Source organism: Lonchura striata, chromosome 2, assembly GCF_046129695.1.
Source record: "Lonchura striata isolate bLonStr1 chromosome 2, bLonStr1.mat, whole genome shotgun sequence".
Taxonomy (NCBI): Eukaryota; Metazoa; Chordata; class Aves; order Passeriformes; family Estrildidae; genus Lonchura; species Lonchura striata.
Window position 1 is genome coordinate 100806173 of NC_134604.1, and position 20729 is coordinate 100826901.

General features: G+C 40.9%; 1 protein-coding gene across 5 annotated transcripts in view; it reads left to right on the forward strand.

The window, feature by feature from the left end:
* Positions 1-19363, forward strand: part of REPS2 (RALBP1 associated Eps domain containing 2) — a 90631-nt gene extending 71268 nt beyond the window's left edge. For 2 of the 5 annotated variants that reach the window (XM_021532332.3, XM_021532333.3), the window contains exons 15-17: positions 9837-9920; positions 11403-11548; positions 13582-13952. In XM_021532332.3, coding sequence (XP_021388007.1) covers positions 9837-9920; positions 11403-11548; positions 13582-13774 — 423 coding nt within the window. In that variant the 3' untranslated portion in view covers positions 13775-13952. Of the gene's footprint in view, positions 1-9836; positions 9921-11402; positions 11549-13581; positions 13954-14266 lie in introns of those variants that run through there. The other 3 variants (XM_021532330.3, XM_021532329.3, XM_021532331.3) reach the window with 3 other exon arrangements.
* Positions 19364-20729: the final 1366 nt, after the last annotated feature.

Here is a 20729-nt window from a genome sequence, read left to right on the forward strand (position 1 = left end):
ATTGGGAAAAGCACTAATGACAACAAACCCTGTTCTCAGAGAGCAAAACCATTGGTTTCAAGCAAGGTTCTGTTAATTGTCCATTTTCTTGTCCTGTCATCAGGTTGTGTTTCCTTAGCAGGGGGAGTGACAACTTAATTTGTTTATGCATGTCCAGCAGCTTCCTGACCAAATAGTGAACCAAATGCTCATCCAACATTGGGACATGCAGAATACAGGACCTTCCTAAAATGATAAATGCGTGAAGATTCTCATGTGAAATTTTTGATCCAGTCCTCTCCATTACAAAGGTCTGGTTTCTAAAAGGAAAAAAAAAAAGTCATTTTTCTGTCTGCTCAGTAACGAACAGGCAGGTGATGCTTGGCTAACAGGCGTCACGTACATTTACTTAATTTATTTCTGATGATATTTAAAGATATTGAATCAAATATCAAAATACTGTTGTACTTAAGTCTCTCAAAACTGTATCTAAAACCAGTTCTTGAAAACATAATACACTTAGTGCTCATCACATTGTTTATTTTTTCTCCAAGCACGCCTTTCTGTGATAAAGGTAACAAAGAGTAGGGAAGTATGTGTGATGGGGTCATAATTCAGCTGAGCTGACCTTTGCAAATAGCATGTAAGCAATAGTGAGCATATGGATTGCCATAGTCCAATGGGGCCCTTGATTTAAAGAGCACAGAGAAGTTGGAGGAAGGGATCTGCTTTCAAAGCTGAGACAGAATCAAGACCTGAAGAAAAGTCATGAGCCTGAAATTGCACATTCAGCTTTTTCTTGTTTCAAGATTTACCAAACTCTCCTTAAATTGCAGTTTTAACCTATTTTTCAACAATGTTATTGAGAATAATTCTTTAGTTTATTTTGCTGTACGCCTGCAATTAAGTACTGTTAATGACAAATGTAGCTTGGAAGTGAAGCAAACCCTGCATATTTCAGGTGACTGTGCACCTTATAAGTATGCTCATGATACGATTATTCTGGCTCAGCTTTGGAAGTCAGTTGATGGAGGAGGAGAGGGAAATAATTTCTTTCTGAGGTCTATGGTTTTCTGTGGATGACTGACAAGCAGATTGAACCAGGTGGCTCTTCAGAGTGAGATTAAAGGGTTCTATGGGATGTAAAGACCACAGTGCATAACAGAGATGTACCCAGGGGTGGGTGTTACATTTCATTGGATCACTAGCGCAGAATATAGAAAGCAGAATATAGAAATTGCACCTTGACTTTGCTCCTATGTTGCAGTGCTTTTTAGTAGAATTTATTTCAGCCTTTAGGAAAACATTATTTTTCCTGTCAGAACTGCCAAGATAATCAACCTTGGTGAGTTTCTGAATCACTTGTTATTCAGAGCGTGCCAAACATCTCTGCTCATATCTCAAACTTCCTACATGATGTCCGCATCCAACTCTGCTTCCATAGTCCAGGAAGCTGAATTATGAGGGCAAGTTCTGTATCACTGGGTGAGCAGAGCACAAGGTGATAGAGCTGATGCTGTTGTGGCCTTGACTTCACAGTTCAGGGGATGCACAGGCTTACTGTGGCAAGCTTGTGTCTTGGGATGTTGTGAGGATCTGGCCAGTTTATGGCAAATAGTAGCAGGGCTGGCTTCTCTGCTCAGCTTGCTGCTGCCAGCCCATGCTGTTCCACACCTCTGCTGGGCAAACAGCTTTACAGGTGGTGACTCCATCTATTTTTACTTCTGCGACAGCTTTTCAAGCTGGTGGATTTAACTCTGTGTTTCTTTTTCTTGATGGCCTCTAAAAGGCCATGGTAGTTTCTTCTCAGGATGTGCCTCCATTGCCAAAGTCAGCATTTTATTGAGTTTGTATCAGTCCATAAGCTGTATTTAAGGTTTCCTCAGAGCTTTCACCAGATTCTTCTCTGATGCAGTGATGCATTTATCTGAGGTCACTATGGTGAGTGTACATAACCTGAATAAATAAAGATGGACAAAAGGCCAGTTTAAATAGTGTGGATGCATCATTCTCTTCAGTTCATGACCTTTAAACCCAAATTCCAGCCCATACCTCTCTGCAATCCAAGCCATTTTGAATTGGTGTTCACAGTAGGATGTTGTGAATTGCAGAATGAACTCTTTTATTAGATTAATCAATTCATATTGCTTTTCTATTAAAAGTCATTCATATTTTGTTGCAATTTTGTAAAGAGTTCTTGGAAAGGTTATGTATGGAAAAGCACTTATGCATAGACAAGAGGGATTTTTTGGGATATGTTATTTTGAAGTGTTTCCTTTTGTGCATAAGGTTGTTTTTAACTTCACTGACACCTTCTGTGATCTCTAGTAACACATCTCACATTTAGCAAGTTTGAAGTACCTTCTTGGATTTAAGGATAATTTTATCCATATCGGGTTTCCAACTTTACTGGACATGAATATTTAATATACTGCAAACTTGTAGACATAGGATATTGGCAGGGCCTTACCTCTGCTTATTTCCCATGGTATGCTGTAGTATATAGAAAGATAACCTGCAGCTTTTCGAGATACCTACCTACTGTGTTTTTTTTCTGTGTTTGTAGAGAATGGAGTTCAGTGGCTTGGGTAAGTTTTCCTTACCTGTGTTCCTAACTTGATAGTGAACATAAGTCATCAAGGAGAAATGGCATAAAGGTGGCCCCAAAACTTTTGTGCAGAACCAGGGCTGTACAGAGAAAATTTATGTAGCATGGAGGTGCAGGAATCATGGTAGGAAGGCAATAGCTATGCAGCTAATTTGCAGTGACACAGATTTAATAGAAAATAACTTTGGGTGCTCATGAATAATGTTCTGCTGGAGCCAAACATGCATGCACATTTCATATAAGCCCCTGTTGTTATTTTTTTAATGGAAAACAAAATAGTATTTTATTACTGTTGGCTTTTAAGCCTACAGAAGTCATTTACCACAGCTGCTTTCTCTGGGAGATTTAGTAACATATTTATGTTAATAGGAATTATGGATGAACACTGAAAAGCAAATATAACTTTAGGATTTTAGCCAACATCAGCTAACTATCTGCAATGTTGCCCAATTAGATCAATGTTCTTTTATTTAAATTACTGTATTTTAGTACCTTCCTGTCCAGCATTGAAGGCGTATCTTCAATCCTGCTTGTGCTGTATAAGGGAATTTGAAAACAGTGGGACTGGAAGAAAACTCTGTGTATCTTGGCTGAAAAAATTGATGTTCCTGGTCTCTTTTCCCAGAGTCACAATTTTAAGCCTGTTCGTTTTGTGAATTCACAGTGGTTTGTGCTGCACTTTTATTTCTGGAGAACTTGGGATGTGTTTTTCCCACTGATTCCATGCTGGCAATTTTGGCAGGCACTGAAAAAATTATGGGTGAAGCATTCAAATGAAGTAGAGTAGGTAGGCAGCTGTTAACATTATCAAATTGAAGTACCCTGAATACAGTACAGGTCTGAAGATTAAAATCTCACTGTGTTACATGAGCTCAGAATTCAGCTGTCGGTTCAGTGGCCATCATTACTGTTAAATGTTATTGATTTGGTGAAAACCTGGAAATGAAGCACTTGTGAGGGGTGATGGGTCGGTCACCCTGCCTAGTCCCAGCCCCTGGTGGCATTGGAAAGCAAAGATACTACTCTTTTTAACATGTGAAATGTTCTCTCTCCAAATGTTACTTGATACTTCATAAGTCCTTGAAGCTTTTTAGCCATTCATCATCCAGGATTGCAAGTGAAAACTGGGACCCATTTCAAGAAGTTGTCTCTACTAACGTGCCTCCACGTCGTGCTGAATCCGTGGAGAGCCACGAATGTGGCTCAGGCTGGATTTTGAACCATCAGTTACACGTGCCCATGCTGAGGCCAGGAGGTGGGGAAGGACTCCCATCCATCCTGCTGAGACCTCTGGGCCTCCAGAGCAGGATGCCCCATGCAGGCTCCGTGCTGGGAGGTGGTCCAGGTGTCCCCCACCACTGGTGTCTTTGGCTAAAGCAGAGATACACGGAGGATGAGGTCAGACTTGCTTACAAGGCTCTTTGGAGAAAATAATCGGGTATTCCTTTATTCTGTAAAATTACATGAGGAATTTCAAGTGTTGGCAGGACACCTTGAATTTTACAGGAAGGAACTTTTCTGTTAAACAAATAAAAATTACCCCCACTAAAAGTAAAGATTTTGCTTTTGGCACCATGCAATTTTATACATGATGGTATTCTCCCAAATAACTATTATATATTAAATTAAAGGAATAAATTTAGCTTGCATTTACAACCACTGTGCAAGGAAAGGTTTGGATTTTTTTTTTGTTATCTCCATGGCTTTGGCTTTGCTTATATGTTGTATAAGCCATGCAATAGGCACTGAAAAAGCATGTAACAGTAATGAAACTGAAAGTCTTTTATAACATGAAAGATTTTGCCATCTGCCACTTTAATATATACAAATGGATTATCTTCCTCTCATGAAAATTATATATTAAATCTAAGACAGCCAGACAAAATAAATTGCGATTTAAGAAGTGGTGGAAAGTAGCACAGTTAAAATTGAATTTGAGGAGTAGTTGATGGATGCTGTAAAATCCTTTCTAAAGAGGTTTCTGGAAGAGTGGAAGAAGGCGAGTATCTTAATTAAAATGTGTTGTAACAATTTTTTAATTTGGCTTCACATTTATCATAACAACAAAGAAAGAAGCTATAAGAACTCAATGCCTGTATCTCTAGTGGAATGCACATATGCCTTTCTAGCTTACGTTAATCTGGTTTTGTGGAAGTTGAAGTATTAAAACAGATTGTTAATGCTTCCATCTGGGTCCTATTCTTTCCTTGTGAATGAGCTGAACATTGCAGCAATTTGTTTGTATTTACTGCCTTTCTCCTCAACCTTATCACCAGCCCTCAGATAGCTCAGGGAAAGAAAAAGCTTATCAAAACTTCAGGGCTGCACAGTGCTGAGAAAGCAGGCAGCACACTAAGACCCTGGCAGCATGTTGCATTTGCATCCCTGTGGGGTTTTTTTTTCTGTTTTACCATTTTCAGTTTTTGTAATAGGCAATAAAAAGACTTGATGATTCAGTGTGGGATGCAGGAGACTCACAGAAACTGGAACTGAGATGTCTTAACTTTCCAGAAATTTGCTTTAAGCACAAAAATACGAGTGTTTAGAAAGGAGCAAAGTACTTCTTAAATGAACTTACGCAGAGATGATAGAAGATTGCAGTGGGCACATGCAGAGTGTTAAGCATATTTAGTAGCCTACTTTCCCTTCCAGATAAGCTGTTCTCAATACTTTTTTTTGCAAAGCTAAGCAGTGGCACTATATAGGTAATTATTATGGGCTACTCCAGTGAATGCACAAAGAGAATTTAATTTCTGTGAGTAGTACCAGTGACTACAATGGGACTATTTCCATGTGTAAAGTTAGCCTGAAGCATAAATGTGGGCGAAATTGAATTGTGGCAATGATTGAATATATATACTTGACCTCTTGAGAAAAGGCTATCAGGTAACAGAAATTACTAAAGCTTGGTGTAGATCTTCTGTTCTGGAAGATCAGTTACAGATTGTCTTGAAAAGTAGGTGTGTAATCTACATGTAATCCAGCAGTGCAAAGCAAAAGAACTGGAAATGTAAGTCAAGAACCAGTTGCTAAATACTCTGTTCTCTTACAGTTACGAAGTCTTTCATCTGAGGCTCTCAAAGCACTCAGTGCTTGAGTGAGCATTACACATTCTTGTAGAAAGGTACTGTGAAGTATTGTCACATGGAGCAGTGAGGAGATTATCAGCGGCTGGTCAGGGATCATGCGATGAAATAATGAGCATTTGCAACTCAATACTCTTAACCATGAGGAGTTACTTGTTTTAATGCTCAGTTTTGGCCATAGGCTGCAGTTTGGGCTCTATCTGTGGCCATTGCACAGAAACTTGGTTGGCCATTTCTACCTTCTGCCTGGAAGAATGAGAAGGGTATGGCTATTCCTAGAAAAGTCTAGACTGTGCTAAGGAAACAGAAGATACTGTCTGCTAATGTACCTGGACTGGTCTCTGCAAAGAGAATCTCTTCAGGAGATTTGGAATGGAGCATTCTCTTGCTCTTTTCTGTGGTTTCTTACCCTGCTTCCCAAAATCAAGATACCCATAGGCCTGGTCTGTAGACTCTAGAGTGCACTATAAGCAGTGCAGATGACCAGGATATTCTTTGCCCATCTCCTGTAAACCTGTATGTGTCCCCAGGCATACCAGCCAGCTCAGCAGCATTCCCAGTGTCAGCAGTTTACTCCATTCCCAGGATGTGAGACACCTCCATCGAAGCACTTCTACACTACTAAAAATGGTGTTTCCCTTGGAAGACCATAGTGCATAATTCATATTTAATAAACCAACAGTGGAGAATTTAAACCCAAAAATCATTTTGCCAATATGTGTGAAAATTTTAAGACATTTCTGTGATTGGAGGGAGGTAATTAATGTCATGTTTCTGAATGAGTTGTGGGCAGACTGTGCTAGGCATGGTATTAAAATGGTGAAGAACTAAAGGGAATTCACTTCAGCTGCTTCTGAAGGACATCCTTTTCCTTGTACTCCACTAGAGGACCAGAGTACTGCTGAGTCAGTCTCTCTCTGCCCAACACCAGCAGGCTACAAATACTCCACATCCAAATCAGTGAAGGAAGTCTGTGAAGAATCCCTCTGCCAAAAGAAAAAGCAGGAGTTCTTTTTCCTTTAAAATCTGTGTGGGGACGCATCAGCTTGCAGATGTATTCACAAAGCCTTTCAGAGAGGGCTTTGTTGGGTCTGCCGCGGCAGCAGACCTTTGCGGGGCTGGATTGTGATGCGTGTGCCAAGCGCTCAGCAGTGGCCCGTCCCACGAGCCACTAGGTGGCAGCTTAGGGACGCGGCAGACACTTGGTTTTATTCATTATACAGGAGCTGCATCACCACAACTAAGGGATTTCTGAGGTTTTATTTGGGGGTTTTTTTTTTGGTTTTTTTTTTTTTTCAGCTATTTCTTTATTTTTACCTGCCCCTGCACCTCTGGCTGTCGAACTTTGCCATCTGCATGTCCTGTCATCAGGGAGATGTGGCCAGCCCACTGACCCAGCCATGGCCAGTGGGTACCACAGCCTTGAGAGTGGGCTGCAGGCTGGCCCTGGCAGATACATCACAGCACCCAGCTCACAAAACATGTCCTGCTCTCACAGATTTTGAAATCTTACCCTTTTTGACATTTTCACTGTGATTTATATTTGCTTTCACTAGAACACAAGGTTTGCGCTTTGTTTTCCTTTCCAGTTCCCTTTAGTTAAAAAAAAAAAAAAAAAAAAAAAAAAAAAAAAAAAAAAAAGGCAAAAAGAGGGGGCATTTCTGAGAAAGTTTGTGTTCTGTTTTTTTTATTATAATTATTATTTTCTTTCCTCTCTAGGTCCCTTATCTGACCATGATTTCAACTTTTCTGATTATTTTAAGCTGGAATCATACAAAACCAATGAGTTCAGTTACTTCTACACTGTTGGAACAAACTGGTTCTTCAAAAGCTGCATTTTTTTATCTATACATAAATAACATAGAGTTGATAGTTTGTTTTTTTTTTTTTTCTCTCTATTCTGTGGAATGAGTTAATATATTCTTGCATTTGATGCGGTGTTTAGTGTAGACTCCAACAAGTCTTATTGCTGCTGCAGACATGGAAAACAGTCCATGTGAGCACCAGAAACTGCCTGCCTGCCTGGTTAAGGCAGGTATCTAGTGCTCCCTGTCACTAAGGGGTCATTAAAATCTCTCCTGTACCCTGGCACTGTTCTGTGTTGTGCAGCAAAGCTATACCATGAGGATTTTATAGTATGTGCATTACGTATCTCTCTGAAGGGCTGGATTTACTCTTGCTGTCCCTGAATGAATGAATGGGTTGTCAAATTGATGTGGCCCAAATTTACTGTGTGGTTCTATTCGTTATTTGCGCTTTGCTATCCTCAAATCATCCATGAAACCCTTGTGGATTTTGCCAGGCTACTGTTAGCAGTGCTTAGAGCCTTCATTTCTTTCAAATATATAAAACGCTATTATAGAAATCAGGGAGGTTATGGGCTATTCAGCTTGCTGATAAAGAAATATTCTGTTGCATTCAATGGATGTTTAAAGGTCTTTGATTTTTATAGACGCACAAAAAAATTGCTTTTTGCCATTTCACTCTATTTGACCAGAAATCTACATTTACAGAAGAAGCCCTTCAATATATAAAAAGCTTTTCAAAATTCAAATGTTAGCATCCAGTAGTTATTAAAATTTTTTAAAATTAAGATATTAATATTCAAATACTGGAAATATTACAGTGTGAGGGGCTCTTTGGGTTTTTTTTAACCATCAGGTAACACTTCAGATGTAGCACACTAAAAAGGGTGGGAGAGAAGTCTTGTCAGTCCTTATCTTCCCTCTCTCTTGAGGAACTTCACATGTGTTTTTGAAAAACTGGTTTCAGAACTTCCTCCTCGCTTCTCATGTTTGATACTGTATGGTTGGAGAAGAGCCGTACCACAGAACCACATTTACCCTGCACCTTTCTGTACAGCTCTTATTGTGTCTATTATGGAAGAAATAAAAATGCAATGGAAAAGTTCCTCCTTTTTAAATATACCAAATTCAATGCTTTCTGTTGTTTTTATTTAACTTACAGTTAAGCACTTGGAAACTTGTGACGGCTACAGAGCTTGGTGGGCCTGTGCAGAAACCTGTTGGCAACAGTGAGTTAGGTTCTTTGGTGTGCAGCAGATTGTTATTATGGCTAAAATCCTGGCCCCTTAAAGGTTTGAGGTTTGCCTTTGCCTTGGTTTTGAGCGCAGGCTTTCACCTGTGTAGAAATGAGCCTTGCTGAGGACAGAGCAGGATGGCAGATTGCCCCTGCTGCCTGGGGGCCATTGCCAGCCTGGCTCCAGCTTGGCACAGGCTGGGAAAGAGGAGAAGAGGCTGTCTGCCAGTGCCAAGTGGCCTCAGCCTCCTGCTCCTGCCTCCCTTCCCCATCCTGGAGAGCCAGCCCAAGCGTTCTGGACAGAAAACAGCCACACCATGTTTATAATACGATCTTTGCTGCTGTGCACCTGGGGACAGGCAGTTCTGAATCCTGACACCCTGCCCGGTGCTGTGCCCTGTCCTGGTGGAGGAAATCAAAAGGTGCAAAAACCTTAATGAGAGGCAAAGCAAGTGATACCTCCTCTGCTTTAATTTGCTTCTCAGTCAGATATTTTGGGAATCAGGTGTTTTGTTTTGCCGATGGGTGGTGGTTTTGCAGATCTGGGTGGTGAGTTTTCATCTGGGTTTCTGTTTGAAATGTGAGAAGGGAGGAGGGAAGACTTGTCTGCTTTTTCATGACTTGTGTTTTCAGTAACATTGCTGGAATTTTTGGTATGATTCTGGCTTTGTCACTCCAGCTTCACACACTTCAAAGACAGAGGCTTACTCCTATGAATTTTCATTGGTTTCAAGTGATAATAAGGTGACAAGTCATATCCAAGGTCTTTCTAGCTTTTTATACTCTCTTAGTTTTTCTCACAACATTTAGGCCATCATGGTAATTCTAGAAGAAATTCTGGATACTAGATTGTTTACATTCAGAGACGTGGTTCCTAATGCTTCACTAAAATCTTTTCTCCTGTTTTCCCAGCACAAAAAAAAAAATGCAAGAGTATGGTTTCATTAAAAATCTGTAAAAGACATATGTCATCCATTCAGCTGTCACCCTAGGTCTCCATTTTTCCTACTGTTGAATTGTTAAAGTAACTTTTCTTTTGTGTGTAACATTTCCTTTCATTGACTTTATTGTATGTGACTGCTAGTCATTTTCTGGGTGTAGCAATGACTGATTTGTTGTTGCAGACAGAGCAACCATCTGAGGTTGAATTACATCCTCAGATGAACAGACCCCCATCGCGGGCAGAAGAAAACAGTTCAGCAAAAAAGGTGAGATCTGCACATATTGTACCATTATGGAGTGATTAACCCTCATTAACAAATGTGGTTATTTTTCGTTTAAAAGCAATTAAACAGAGGATTAGGGTTATGTTTTTACATGTTTACCTTCTCTGGAGGTCAAGACACTGGAGAGAACTGTGATCATGTGTGACATCAACTCAAATCATTAAGAAACCTCTTAGTATGGACACATTGATGCACATGCTTTGAGAGTGGCACCTTGCCATTTATTTCAAATCAATAGGGGCTTGTGGAGCCTTAGGGAAAACAAAAAAGAGTTTGATTATACTTCAGCCCTGTCTCACTGTAGTTCCTCCAAATAGTGATGCACTTCTTCGTTTCAGATGTTGAGGATTTGATTTTGATGTAAACACCTGTTTGCTAGAGGTCAGGATCTGCCACTAAATATACGTGAGATTAGGAGAGATTTGCACAAGATGTGCAGTTTCTAATATGTTTTTATATGAACCTATAATTTGTAAAAAGTAAGCACTGAAATTAAAATGGCACATTTCAAAGGGCCTTGCTTAGGGATGGAGTGACCTCAGCAATGGCTGTGAGCGTTTTCCCTCTCCTGATCATGCTCTGACCACCTCCTTCTACCAGCCCCAGCCAGACCAGGTTTGGATAGGGAGCAAATACAGATCCTCCTCATTCTGGCCCCTCCTGCAGCCAGAGAGCACCTGCAAGACATTTACTTATCCCAGCCAAGAACTTTTGGCAGGTGCTGGATGTACCTTTCCCAGGGAGCACCATCACACTTCTTAGTGTAACACGGGGCACAGCCAAACATCCAGTGTCATCATTTTTTGTATGGGACAGTGCTTTCTGGGCAGTGTCCTTGCTCTGCTTGTGCTCATCATGTCCTACTTCTAGCCTGGCCCTGCTCTTTCCTTGCTGTGCTTTGTAGCTCTATGGGGGAAGTGAAGTCCTTGTGGTCCTCCTACCTCATGCTCACCCTGATCCCACCTGGTTCCCTAAAATGCAGCAAAGCATGTTCAGTGTTCCTTCATCTAAGACAGTAGGGGAGAAGGGAGAGGCTCCATGCCAGACATATGAAGCAGTAAGTTGGGATGCAAGTGATTCATTATTGATTCTTTCCAACTGAACATAGTCAAAAATAAATCTTGCTCTGTTTTTAATGTTTTTGGGTCAATTGAGGGCTAGTACATGTGTTTATACCCCCAGTTCCACCCAGTGCACACTAAGCTGTACAGCCCAGTTGTGAAGAGCATGTCATCCAGATGAAAGCAAAACACCCTTTCATTCATGAAGGGATTGCAGGAGTTATTGTTCCTTTTCAAAGTCAGAAACCTGAGAGGCTATTACCAAATTGGAATTAAGCTCTGTGTGTCTTTAAATTATGAAATCTTAACCAGCTGTCAGCAATTTATGTGACACAAGTATTCTCCAGCCTAATGATGGGACACACATGGCCTGACTTAATGCTGCTGTGCTTTTTCCTTTCAGGAGGTTGTTCTTGCTCAGCCACCCTCCAAACCCGCGCGCAGGAAGCTCCGGACGGAGGCACAAGGGCTGGAGACCCCTGAGCTTTCTCCCACTATAAATGTGACTTCTTCCCTGCCAGCAGTCAAGCCTCACCTCCCAGTCCAAAAGTAAAAACCTGTACCAAGCATGCCAAACTGCAGCATGAGATCTGATGGAGCAGGGTTTGCTCTTTGTATAATTTTGTGCTTCATAGTTCTGCTTCTGAGAATGCTTCACAGGACAGAGGTCTCTGAAATCTACATCAGTCTTCTCAAATGCAGACTAAGCCTGTAGTGACTGTCAGTGGTATTTGATAGGTAGATAACCTCTTCAAAGGTGTCCTATTTCTGTACCTGGTAGACATGACTGAGGAGCAAGTCTATTTAACCATCTCTAACACAACTTGTTTTATGTGTGAGGATGTGTGTTTCTGCCTTGCATGTGTCTTCTGGAATTTTGCTTCTATGTGGACAGATATGACCAAATAAATGCCAAGGAAGCTGAGTCATGAAATGCTTGATGTTGGTCATATCCTCGTGGTATTTCTTCATTGTGAGGCATGTTAGAAATGGGCTTGCCACTGGTGTGAGATAAGCCACAGACCACTTGTCTGATAATGGCCAAACCCAACGTGTTGTTTGCTCTTGTAAATGCAGCTGTCAAAGCTGTCAGCTGATTTACAGGGATTTTACTCTATGTGTGTTTAATAGTGGTGGAGAAGGGGCTGTAAAAGTGGTAAGCAAAGGCACTTGAAACCCTTTTGGGTCTGTGCATCACTCTCAGCTGAAGCACTGTGCAAACATTATACCCCACCATCACCCAGGGCCTTGCAAAAGACATCTGATTCAGTCTGAAACAAAATCAAGCTGTCCAAATCAACTGAGCGTTTCTTGGCAGAGTGTTTATCAGTAGACTGAATCTGTGCTGCATAATTGGAGATTAGAATAAGTAATAAGACTCCTAGGATGCTCTTAAAATACTATTTTGCTTTGGGAGTGAATATTCCATAGTGGTTCAAAGATAGCAGTGTTTGTTAACATCTCAATCCTGTATTGTCTATATCTTTCCTAAAATGTTAAAATGGCCATAGACATATATTGCTCTGCTTTTATTTTTTTTCCTATAATTTACTACTTTATAGGCTATGGAGAGTAGTTTGCAGGAAAACAGTGAAGCAGAAAACTGACAGTTCACTGGAAGATAATAGCATAAAGCCCTGTCGCCATGCTGAGAGAGAGTCTATTGCAAAAATCAGTGTCAACAGCTCTGTTAAGAGAGAAGAGCTAATGGGGACTGTGTGCCCCTGGACCGTATTTGAATAGGGCATCTGTTTTAGATCAAATCTGGCTTTAAAGAGCTCTTGTTTCCTTATGTAAAACTTTAAAATAATTTATTTGGAAAGGAGCTTGGATATTCAGACAGTATTTTCTGTATTTTCTTTCTTTCTTGCTGTTGTTAATCTCTCTTTCTTTGAATAGGTCGGTCCTTATCTACAGCTGTCTCTTTTTATACCTGTCTGCATAGCTGTCATTTCCTCCAGATCAGTTACCACAGGCTATGAAGCAATAAAAATTCTTAATTAATAAAATAAGTTCTTAAAAAAGGTACATCCTTTATTTTAGCAGCAGAAGAACTGAGGGAAGTCAGTCAGTCATCTTCCCATTTGTGATGTCAGATGGTTTTGGTGGAAATGACTGCTTTGAATAAAAGAAGTATTAATTTTTGAAGTAAAGAAACATCAGAATCAGCAAAACTCTGAGACAGAATTTTCATGCCAGTGTCCTTTCTTTCTGTATAGAATGATTTTTGTATTTTCTGTTAGCCTCTCCTGGCTCTTTAAACTCTACAAGTCTCTGGAAACAGCTAATGCAAAGATACTGCACTAAGCACAGCTCTGCAGATATCATTCTTAAACTCAGTGAGAATGCAGTGATTTTGAAATAATTGAGACAGCCTAAAATATTTCTGCCATTCAGGTTAACAAGTTTCAAATATTCCACCTGATTCAGTCATCTTCTCTTAAATCTGTAGTTTATACCTTGTCTTTGATGCATAGTCCAGGGTGCAGAGAGTTATGTAGAATGGGTGGCTGCTCTTCTGGCATCAGCCAGACTCAGCTGAGACTCTTAATTGAAATGTCTTGTCTTTATCTGTCTGGCAGGCAGTCTTCCAAGCAGAAAAGGGCTATTCAGACTGCTATACGGAAAAACAAAGAAGCCAATGCTGTGCTCGCCAGGTTGAACAGTGAGCTCCAGCAGCAGCTGAAGGTAAGGAATGCATTGAAAATCAGTGACAAAGCTCCCTTCAATCAGTTACGTGTCACCTCCAGCAGTATTGAAAATGGTAAAATATAGGACAGTAGTTGAAATAAGCACAGAGATGAAAGCTTGTAATGTGAGAGCACATTGCCATCGTTCCTTGGTCAGGTCTTGCTTCCATCTTCAGCAGGCCAGTGCTGTTACCTGTGTTTTGCAGCAGGAAAAGACAGAGAAGTTGTCTAAGTTCACAAAAGAGAAGAAAACTGAACTTGTCCTTCAAATTGTATTGCTGTCTGGGAGCTTTCTGACAGAGCAGAGCTCTGCTGTTTCAATGGAGACTTGATGGGTACTCCTCAGGCACATTTTTCTCTGAGGCTCAGGGGGGTTTCAAGTGCACTCCCACTCTGGGCTCTGAGCCTGCCCAAATGGGGAAGCAGACCCTCGAGGAATTGCAGTCCAGCCCAGCTCCCACACCGGCAGGGAGCCCTCTCATGGGAGCTCAGTGAGAGCCTGCCTGGCTGCCCTTTCCTGGAGCAGGCTGCTTCATGCGAGCCTCCCCAAAGTCCTAACACCCCTCTCCTCCTGCAGGAGGTTCACAAGGAGCGCATTGCCTTGGAAACGCAGCTGGAGCAGCTTCGTCCTGTCACCGTCTTGTGATTTCCCGCATGGCTGTGCACGAGCAGGAGCAGAGCAGTGCCCAGCAGCCTTGCAAGGAGAGGAGTTCTGTGCAGCTGAGCAGGGTCTCTGCCAAGGCAGTGGGGACTGGCCTTGCTGGGTCTCTCTTTGCCCCATTACACACATTTTGCCTTTGCAGGTGAGGAAGGTACAGAAAACAAATACCTGACTGTGGGATATTTCTGAGTGGGGGATGCTTTGCCTTTTTTCCTCCCCCTTCCCAGCCTAATGTGTAAATGCAGTTTATCACTGAAATGAATAACCTGAGAGTATTTTATTTATGTAAAGAATTCCTGATTTATATGCCCTGATCATTAAGAGGTACGGCATTCCTGAATTCTTGCTTAAATTGAAAACTCATACTTTGAGATGTGCTTCTGGATGTTACTGATTCCTGTAGGATTGTATCATTGTAGAGTGGATTTAACATACCACAGGAATAGAACTTGCAAGATGTACAGAATCTTTATCCTCAATCACATGTCAAATAATTATTTTCTTAGTACTGTTTATTATGCAATCACGGATATATTTTAATGTTAGAGAACTTGTATTTTATTAGTTCAAGTCATATAAGAGAACAGTAAGAAATAAAAAATATAATTATTTTGGAAATTAGGAAAAAGAAATCTTTTTGAGCTACAGCTGTTTCTAATCACCAGTATTTGAGCACTTGCTTGCAACTACCAGTGTCTCTGCATTCTTCTAGCATGTTTGAGATGGCTGGTGTATAGCTTTTTTTTTTTCCTTTAACCAACAGTGTATTTCTAACAAGAGGTTAAAATGCATTCAGGGCATTTTTATAAAAACTATTCTATATACATTTGTATTAGTCTGCTTTGTTGTCTTAATAGCTACTGATTTGTTTTAAGGATGTGTGCAAGAACTGTACTTCCAGAAGAGGGAAGATAGCAGAAGTGCTATGGATGAGGCTATAAAATGTGAGATGGAAGTAATTGCCTTTTACAGCAGGCTTTTGTTAAGGTTCCTTTGCACATCAGTGGAGATGCTACTGATAGGAGAACGCTGCTAATGCCCATCTGTTTTCTAAAGGAAGAAGCAAAGATTAATCTTTAACCTGCATTTGATCCAGGGCCAGCTGAATCCCTTAGGGAGTTTTCTGTGGCTGCAGTGGTGGCTTTGGTCTTGATATTTACAGTGGAAGCTGCCTAATGAATGTTGCAGTATTTCTTGGGGCAATACTCTTGGGTTGGCTGACTTCAGACATAATAATGTCAACCCTGCTCCCACCATGGGTATGGTGTAATTTACTGCAAGGGGATGTTACCTACCTGTTGTCCACCTTAAACATGACCCTGCACGTTTCTCACTGACCTAAGTGTATGTTGTTGCCTTGCAGAGATGGTGCAGCAATTTTGTCACCCTTGTGGGTGTGATGCTTGCTCCCTGTAGCTGTAGGATAGCCCTGGGGCTGAGAGGAATGAGAAGCAGGTTTGAAGCAGCATAACCTCTCCTTGGAGTTGTCATGGAATGGCTGCCATGGCATATCAGAGGGCACCACAGCAGCCAAAAATTTTTTTGAGATATGAGAAAGGCATCTCTGGGAGTGTTTAAAGTGGTAAGGATACAGTCTGCTTTTGCTGAAAGCAATGTGGAAGAGGGACAAGAATCCAGAAGTCTGCAGGTGAAAATAAGCATTGGCAGAGTGGTTGCTGAAAGTTTCTTTTTGTAATGTTCTAGTTTTGATTCAACTGAAATTCACTGGGTCAACAAGCAACAACTGTTCTTTTGAATTTGGGACTTCTCTCATGTGGCTGTTGCATATCTGGGGTCAGATGGTCATTCCTGGTTAGTGACAAAATGCGAGGAATGCAGGCTTTTCTGGGAATCTTTAAAAGAGCCACTGCCCTCTTGCTAATAGTGGTATTGCTGAAAATTTATCATAATTTATTTCACTTGTTCATAATACTACTGAGTCATTCCTGAGATTTAATGAGGTTAAGTGTTCGCTCGGTTTGCTTTTTAGGTCATACATTGTAATTTGGACAATAAGACCTAACTATTTCATAGGAAATAATCATATGGCACACTTGTTTTTTTGTTTTATGGGTAATTTTTTAAGGAAGGCTTTTAAGTTATTACAAAGAATTGTGTACACTGCGTTTTTAAGGAAGTAGAGAACTTTTTCATGTTTGAAAGGAACTTCCTTTGAAATAATCTCCCATTTATTTCACCTGAGTTATTAATGGAATAGACACTCTTCAAAGGAAGAGTGGAAGAGTCTGCTTTATACTGTCTTTTTCAAGTGTCTCCCTTCTAAAATCCAGGAGTTTTTTTCATTCTCTGGGAATTATGTTACTTGCGTAGCCGACAATGAAATACTTGCTTGGCTGTTACTTTACCACTGGATTAATAAATAAAAGCATCTAACAATCCCTGCATTTTTAGTGTTGCAGTCAAATACTCCACTCAGCTTCAATGACTAGAATGTGTGTTGTTTAGTATTCTTTTTGGTGAAATATCGGCCATGATGGTGATACACCACACATCAGTAAAGTGAAATATTCAAGGAGAGGTGTTGATGTGTTATACATATGATACAGGAGGTTACCCTTCTGTATGTCTCAATGGTTAAGCATTTATGATAGCCCACGCAAAATGAAAAAATGTGTCTGTTCTTGGGAAGCTGCTAGCATTTTGAGGAGAGGAGAAGGCATCATGAAGCTATGACAGTGCTTCTGCCAGTTGCTCCATGCAGCCATGCTTATGGCTACTGTTAGCAGACCCTGACTGGTCCAAGTTCACATCTAAATTCAGCATTACAGACTTTCTTCAAAATTACTTTTTCTTTAGAAAAATATGGGTGGAGCAAAATCATAATTTCTTGCAGAAACTTACTTTCTCAAACTTTGGATTGGAGATGCTCCTACACCCAAAACCATTTGGTCAGAAAAGGAGACCTCACAGGCTTAATGTTCAGGGTACTTTGTTGAGCTACAGGTGAGTGATCAGCTTTAAGCCCCTGACATCCCTGACCCAGAACAGCAACTAAGGACTGCCTGCCCCAGCTGCCAGCCTGCTAAAGGAGTGGGATCACATTCCCATGCATCAGTTCTCACTGTCCTCAGTTTCTGGTTTCTCTAGGTACTTGGGCAGAGCAACATGCCCAGCAAGAGAGGATAAGTGGGAACAGGACCACGGCATCCTTGCATCTGAGAGGATGTGCTGACCATGAGCCTGGTGCTCCTTCTCAAGTCTTCAGTGGGCAAATAAATATTTTTGTCTATAGAACAAGGCTAGGCAGAGCAGATAAGGATCTTCCTCAGTGTGTGTGTAAGTGTGCACTCACATGTATTCCTTTCGTTCAGGCATTTCTTTATGGGTCTGTTAACATTCATATCACCTGATCCCTATATTTGTTTCCATCTCTGGTAATTCTGTGCTGAAAAACGAAAAATGCCCAGCTAAGTGTAGTGACTGATTGCCTTTGTAGATAAGCCATTTTTATTTGAGCCTTTCAAAATAATGACCTGGTAATTAAGCAAAGCAAACAGTTTCCATTTCTGAGGCATTCCTTTATTAAACAAACTACCTGTGAACACACATTAATCCTTAAGGATCAATGTCCTTCTCCTAGTTATTAATATTATACCAGGATGCAATGGAAACATTACCAAGTCTTTCCAGAAAGTCCTCAGTGTGCTCTTCCAGAGAGTTTTGGTGATGTAACAAAAGTGTGTTTAGTCAAGGCAGCCTTGTTACTGTTAAATTGGATATCCTATTAAAGTCAAAATAATTATCTTCAGACTGTATGGCAGTAATTTTCCTGTTGGAAATTCTGTATCCACATCAGGGAGAGGAATTTGTTTGGCTATCATCCAGACAGTTCCAACTTGACAAGATGATCAGAGGGCTGGAGCACCACTCCTGTGAAGACAGGCTGAGTTCAGGTTGTTCAGCCTGGAGAAGAGAAGGCTCTGGGGAGACTTTATAGCACCTTTCAGTACCTAAAGGTGCTACAAGAGAGCTGGAGAGGGACTTTCTGTAAGAGTATGTAGTGATAGGACAAGGGGGAATGGCTTCAAACTGAAAGTAGACAGGTTTGGATTAGATATAAGGAAGAAGCTCTTTACTGTGAGGGTGGTGAGATACTGCAAGAGGTTGCCAGAGAAATTGTGGCTGCCCCATTCCTTGAAGTGTTCAGGGCCAGGTTGGATGGGGCTTTGAACAACCTGAACCGTGAAAGATGTCCCTGTGAACACAGGGTGGGTTGGAACTAGATGATCTTCATGATCACTTCCAATCCAAGTCAGTCTCTGATTCTATAACACTGCCAAGGCTAGCCTGCATAGGGTGATGAGGCTGTGCATGGTAAAATGACCACAAAGGGATGGCTGGGATCTGGAAACCTTTATGGAAAGCATTTAGGATGGACATAATGTGAAGATTGCCTGTTGGTAGTGCATAAGTTGCTTTCCTCCCAGCTCAGCTTCCAACTCAGGGGGCAGAGATCCTGGAAAAGTTACTAGCTTGGAAATGAGGGATGTCCATTTTCCAGTACCATCAGCCTTTCAGTCTTCAGCATACACAGTCTTTGACAAGAAAACACATGGGTTCATAAAGCCACATAATTTTACTGACTAAACAGTAAAATTTTTTTTTTTCAGAAAAAAAGTCAATTTTAGTGATTTAGTATCTTTGAAAAGAGACAATGTATTTTGAAGCTTTTTTCAGCGATCCTGATATGTGCTATGAACATATGCATTATGTTTTACTCTGTTACCAATTTTTTTGATACAAAGAAGTTGTATTGAAAGCATTATGGTTGTTAACCTAAAATATGCCCCAAGGCTATTATATATTTGAATTTTAACTTATAAATTAGATAGCCAGATTTAAGTAATTTGTTTTCACAGCTGCAGACTGTCCCCATGGTAAGCTGCAAAATGTATAGTGTTCTATACTATGCCCATCTAATTTTGAAAAATGTATGTGATATGAAGCTGGGTGCTACATTAAAAAAAAAAGTGTCCAATGAGTTCAAATGGCCTTGCTTTTGTGGTTTATTTGGGATGTTGATGGTACAGATCTGCCAGGAGACCAGAAACTGTGACACCCAGTGGAAAAAATACCATGTTGAAATGGCTGACCTTCGGCTTTGAAGGATGAAATCACTTACATTGGAATTGTGAGTACACGATAGAGACAAAGAGAGACTTACTTAAAGTGAAATCATATTTCCTTAGGCTCCAGTTAAGTCAAAACTTCATCTTTGCTTTGTCAGGCCTTGCTTTGTCAGAATTCAGACATAACTCCCTGATTTAGCCTGAAGAGGGACACTCTTTCACCACTGTGAAGGAAAAGCTCCCAGCCTCTAAAAGATCCTTAGTCAGAGGGTGGCCAGGCAGGACCTGCAAGAGGGCTCCAGGTGTTCCACCCAGCATCCCTGTGATCAGTGGGTTTGGCCCCTTGTCAGCTGCAAGAGCTGAAATTAAGCTGGGAAAAGGAAACCATTTGAATAGCTGGCCTTTGTGGGCAGGGAGCCAGAGGGTGCAGCATATTCTGCTCTTTAGCTAGTGTGATTTTTAAGAATTATGTCACAGCTATCCAAAGAGCAGAGTTTTAAAAGAGGAAATAATGAGTGATAAATTAATTCTTCCAGCATTAAGCCATGACAAGGGATGTTTTATTGGCCTAAAAGTATGTCTCTGGTGCATGTGAGGCACAAGGCCAAGGCATTAAAAACTTGTAAATATCCTGTGGGGAGCTATTCTCCATCAGCAGTGGGATGGATTTAGATGGCTCCTCCATGCTTAGTTTTTACAATTAGATGGTACTCTGGGGTGCCTTCATGCAAATCTAGATTGGCTCTCCATATTTAAATTCATGGTTCCAATAATCTTTCTTAAAAATTAAAAATGCATCTTCCTGCTCCAGAGAAAAGTTCTTAGTTGAAGTGAGAAAGAAAAGTAGGAGAAGCTTCAAAAGCCCTTTTTTATCTGTTTTTTAAGGTAGGGCTGCTTTACAAGTGTGCCTGCTTCAATGGGGTGTTTACATGGATTTTGCAGTAAAGTAGAATAAAGGAAAATTAAGAAATGGAATCCCTAGGTATTTGTAGCCTATAGCCAAATCAAAGCTTCTTCACCTCATGGTCTCATTTCTCCTCTTGTTTTACAGTGCTCTCAGATGCTCTTGGAGCAGGAGGTCTTGGGGATGTGAGCTCCACTTGCAGTAGGCTCTCATATCCTCAATATTGCCTCAGTACCCACTGTTTTGGGCACACATCTGGAAGGAGTGGCGTTAGCTGTGTTCCAGATGTGTTAGCCCAGTAGTCCCCCTACTACGTGCTGAATCAGTATTTCCAGTTAAATCCTGGATTAGTTTATGTTGTTAACTTAAATTGCACGAGACAGGA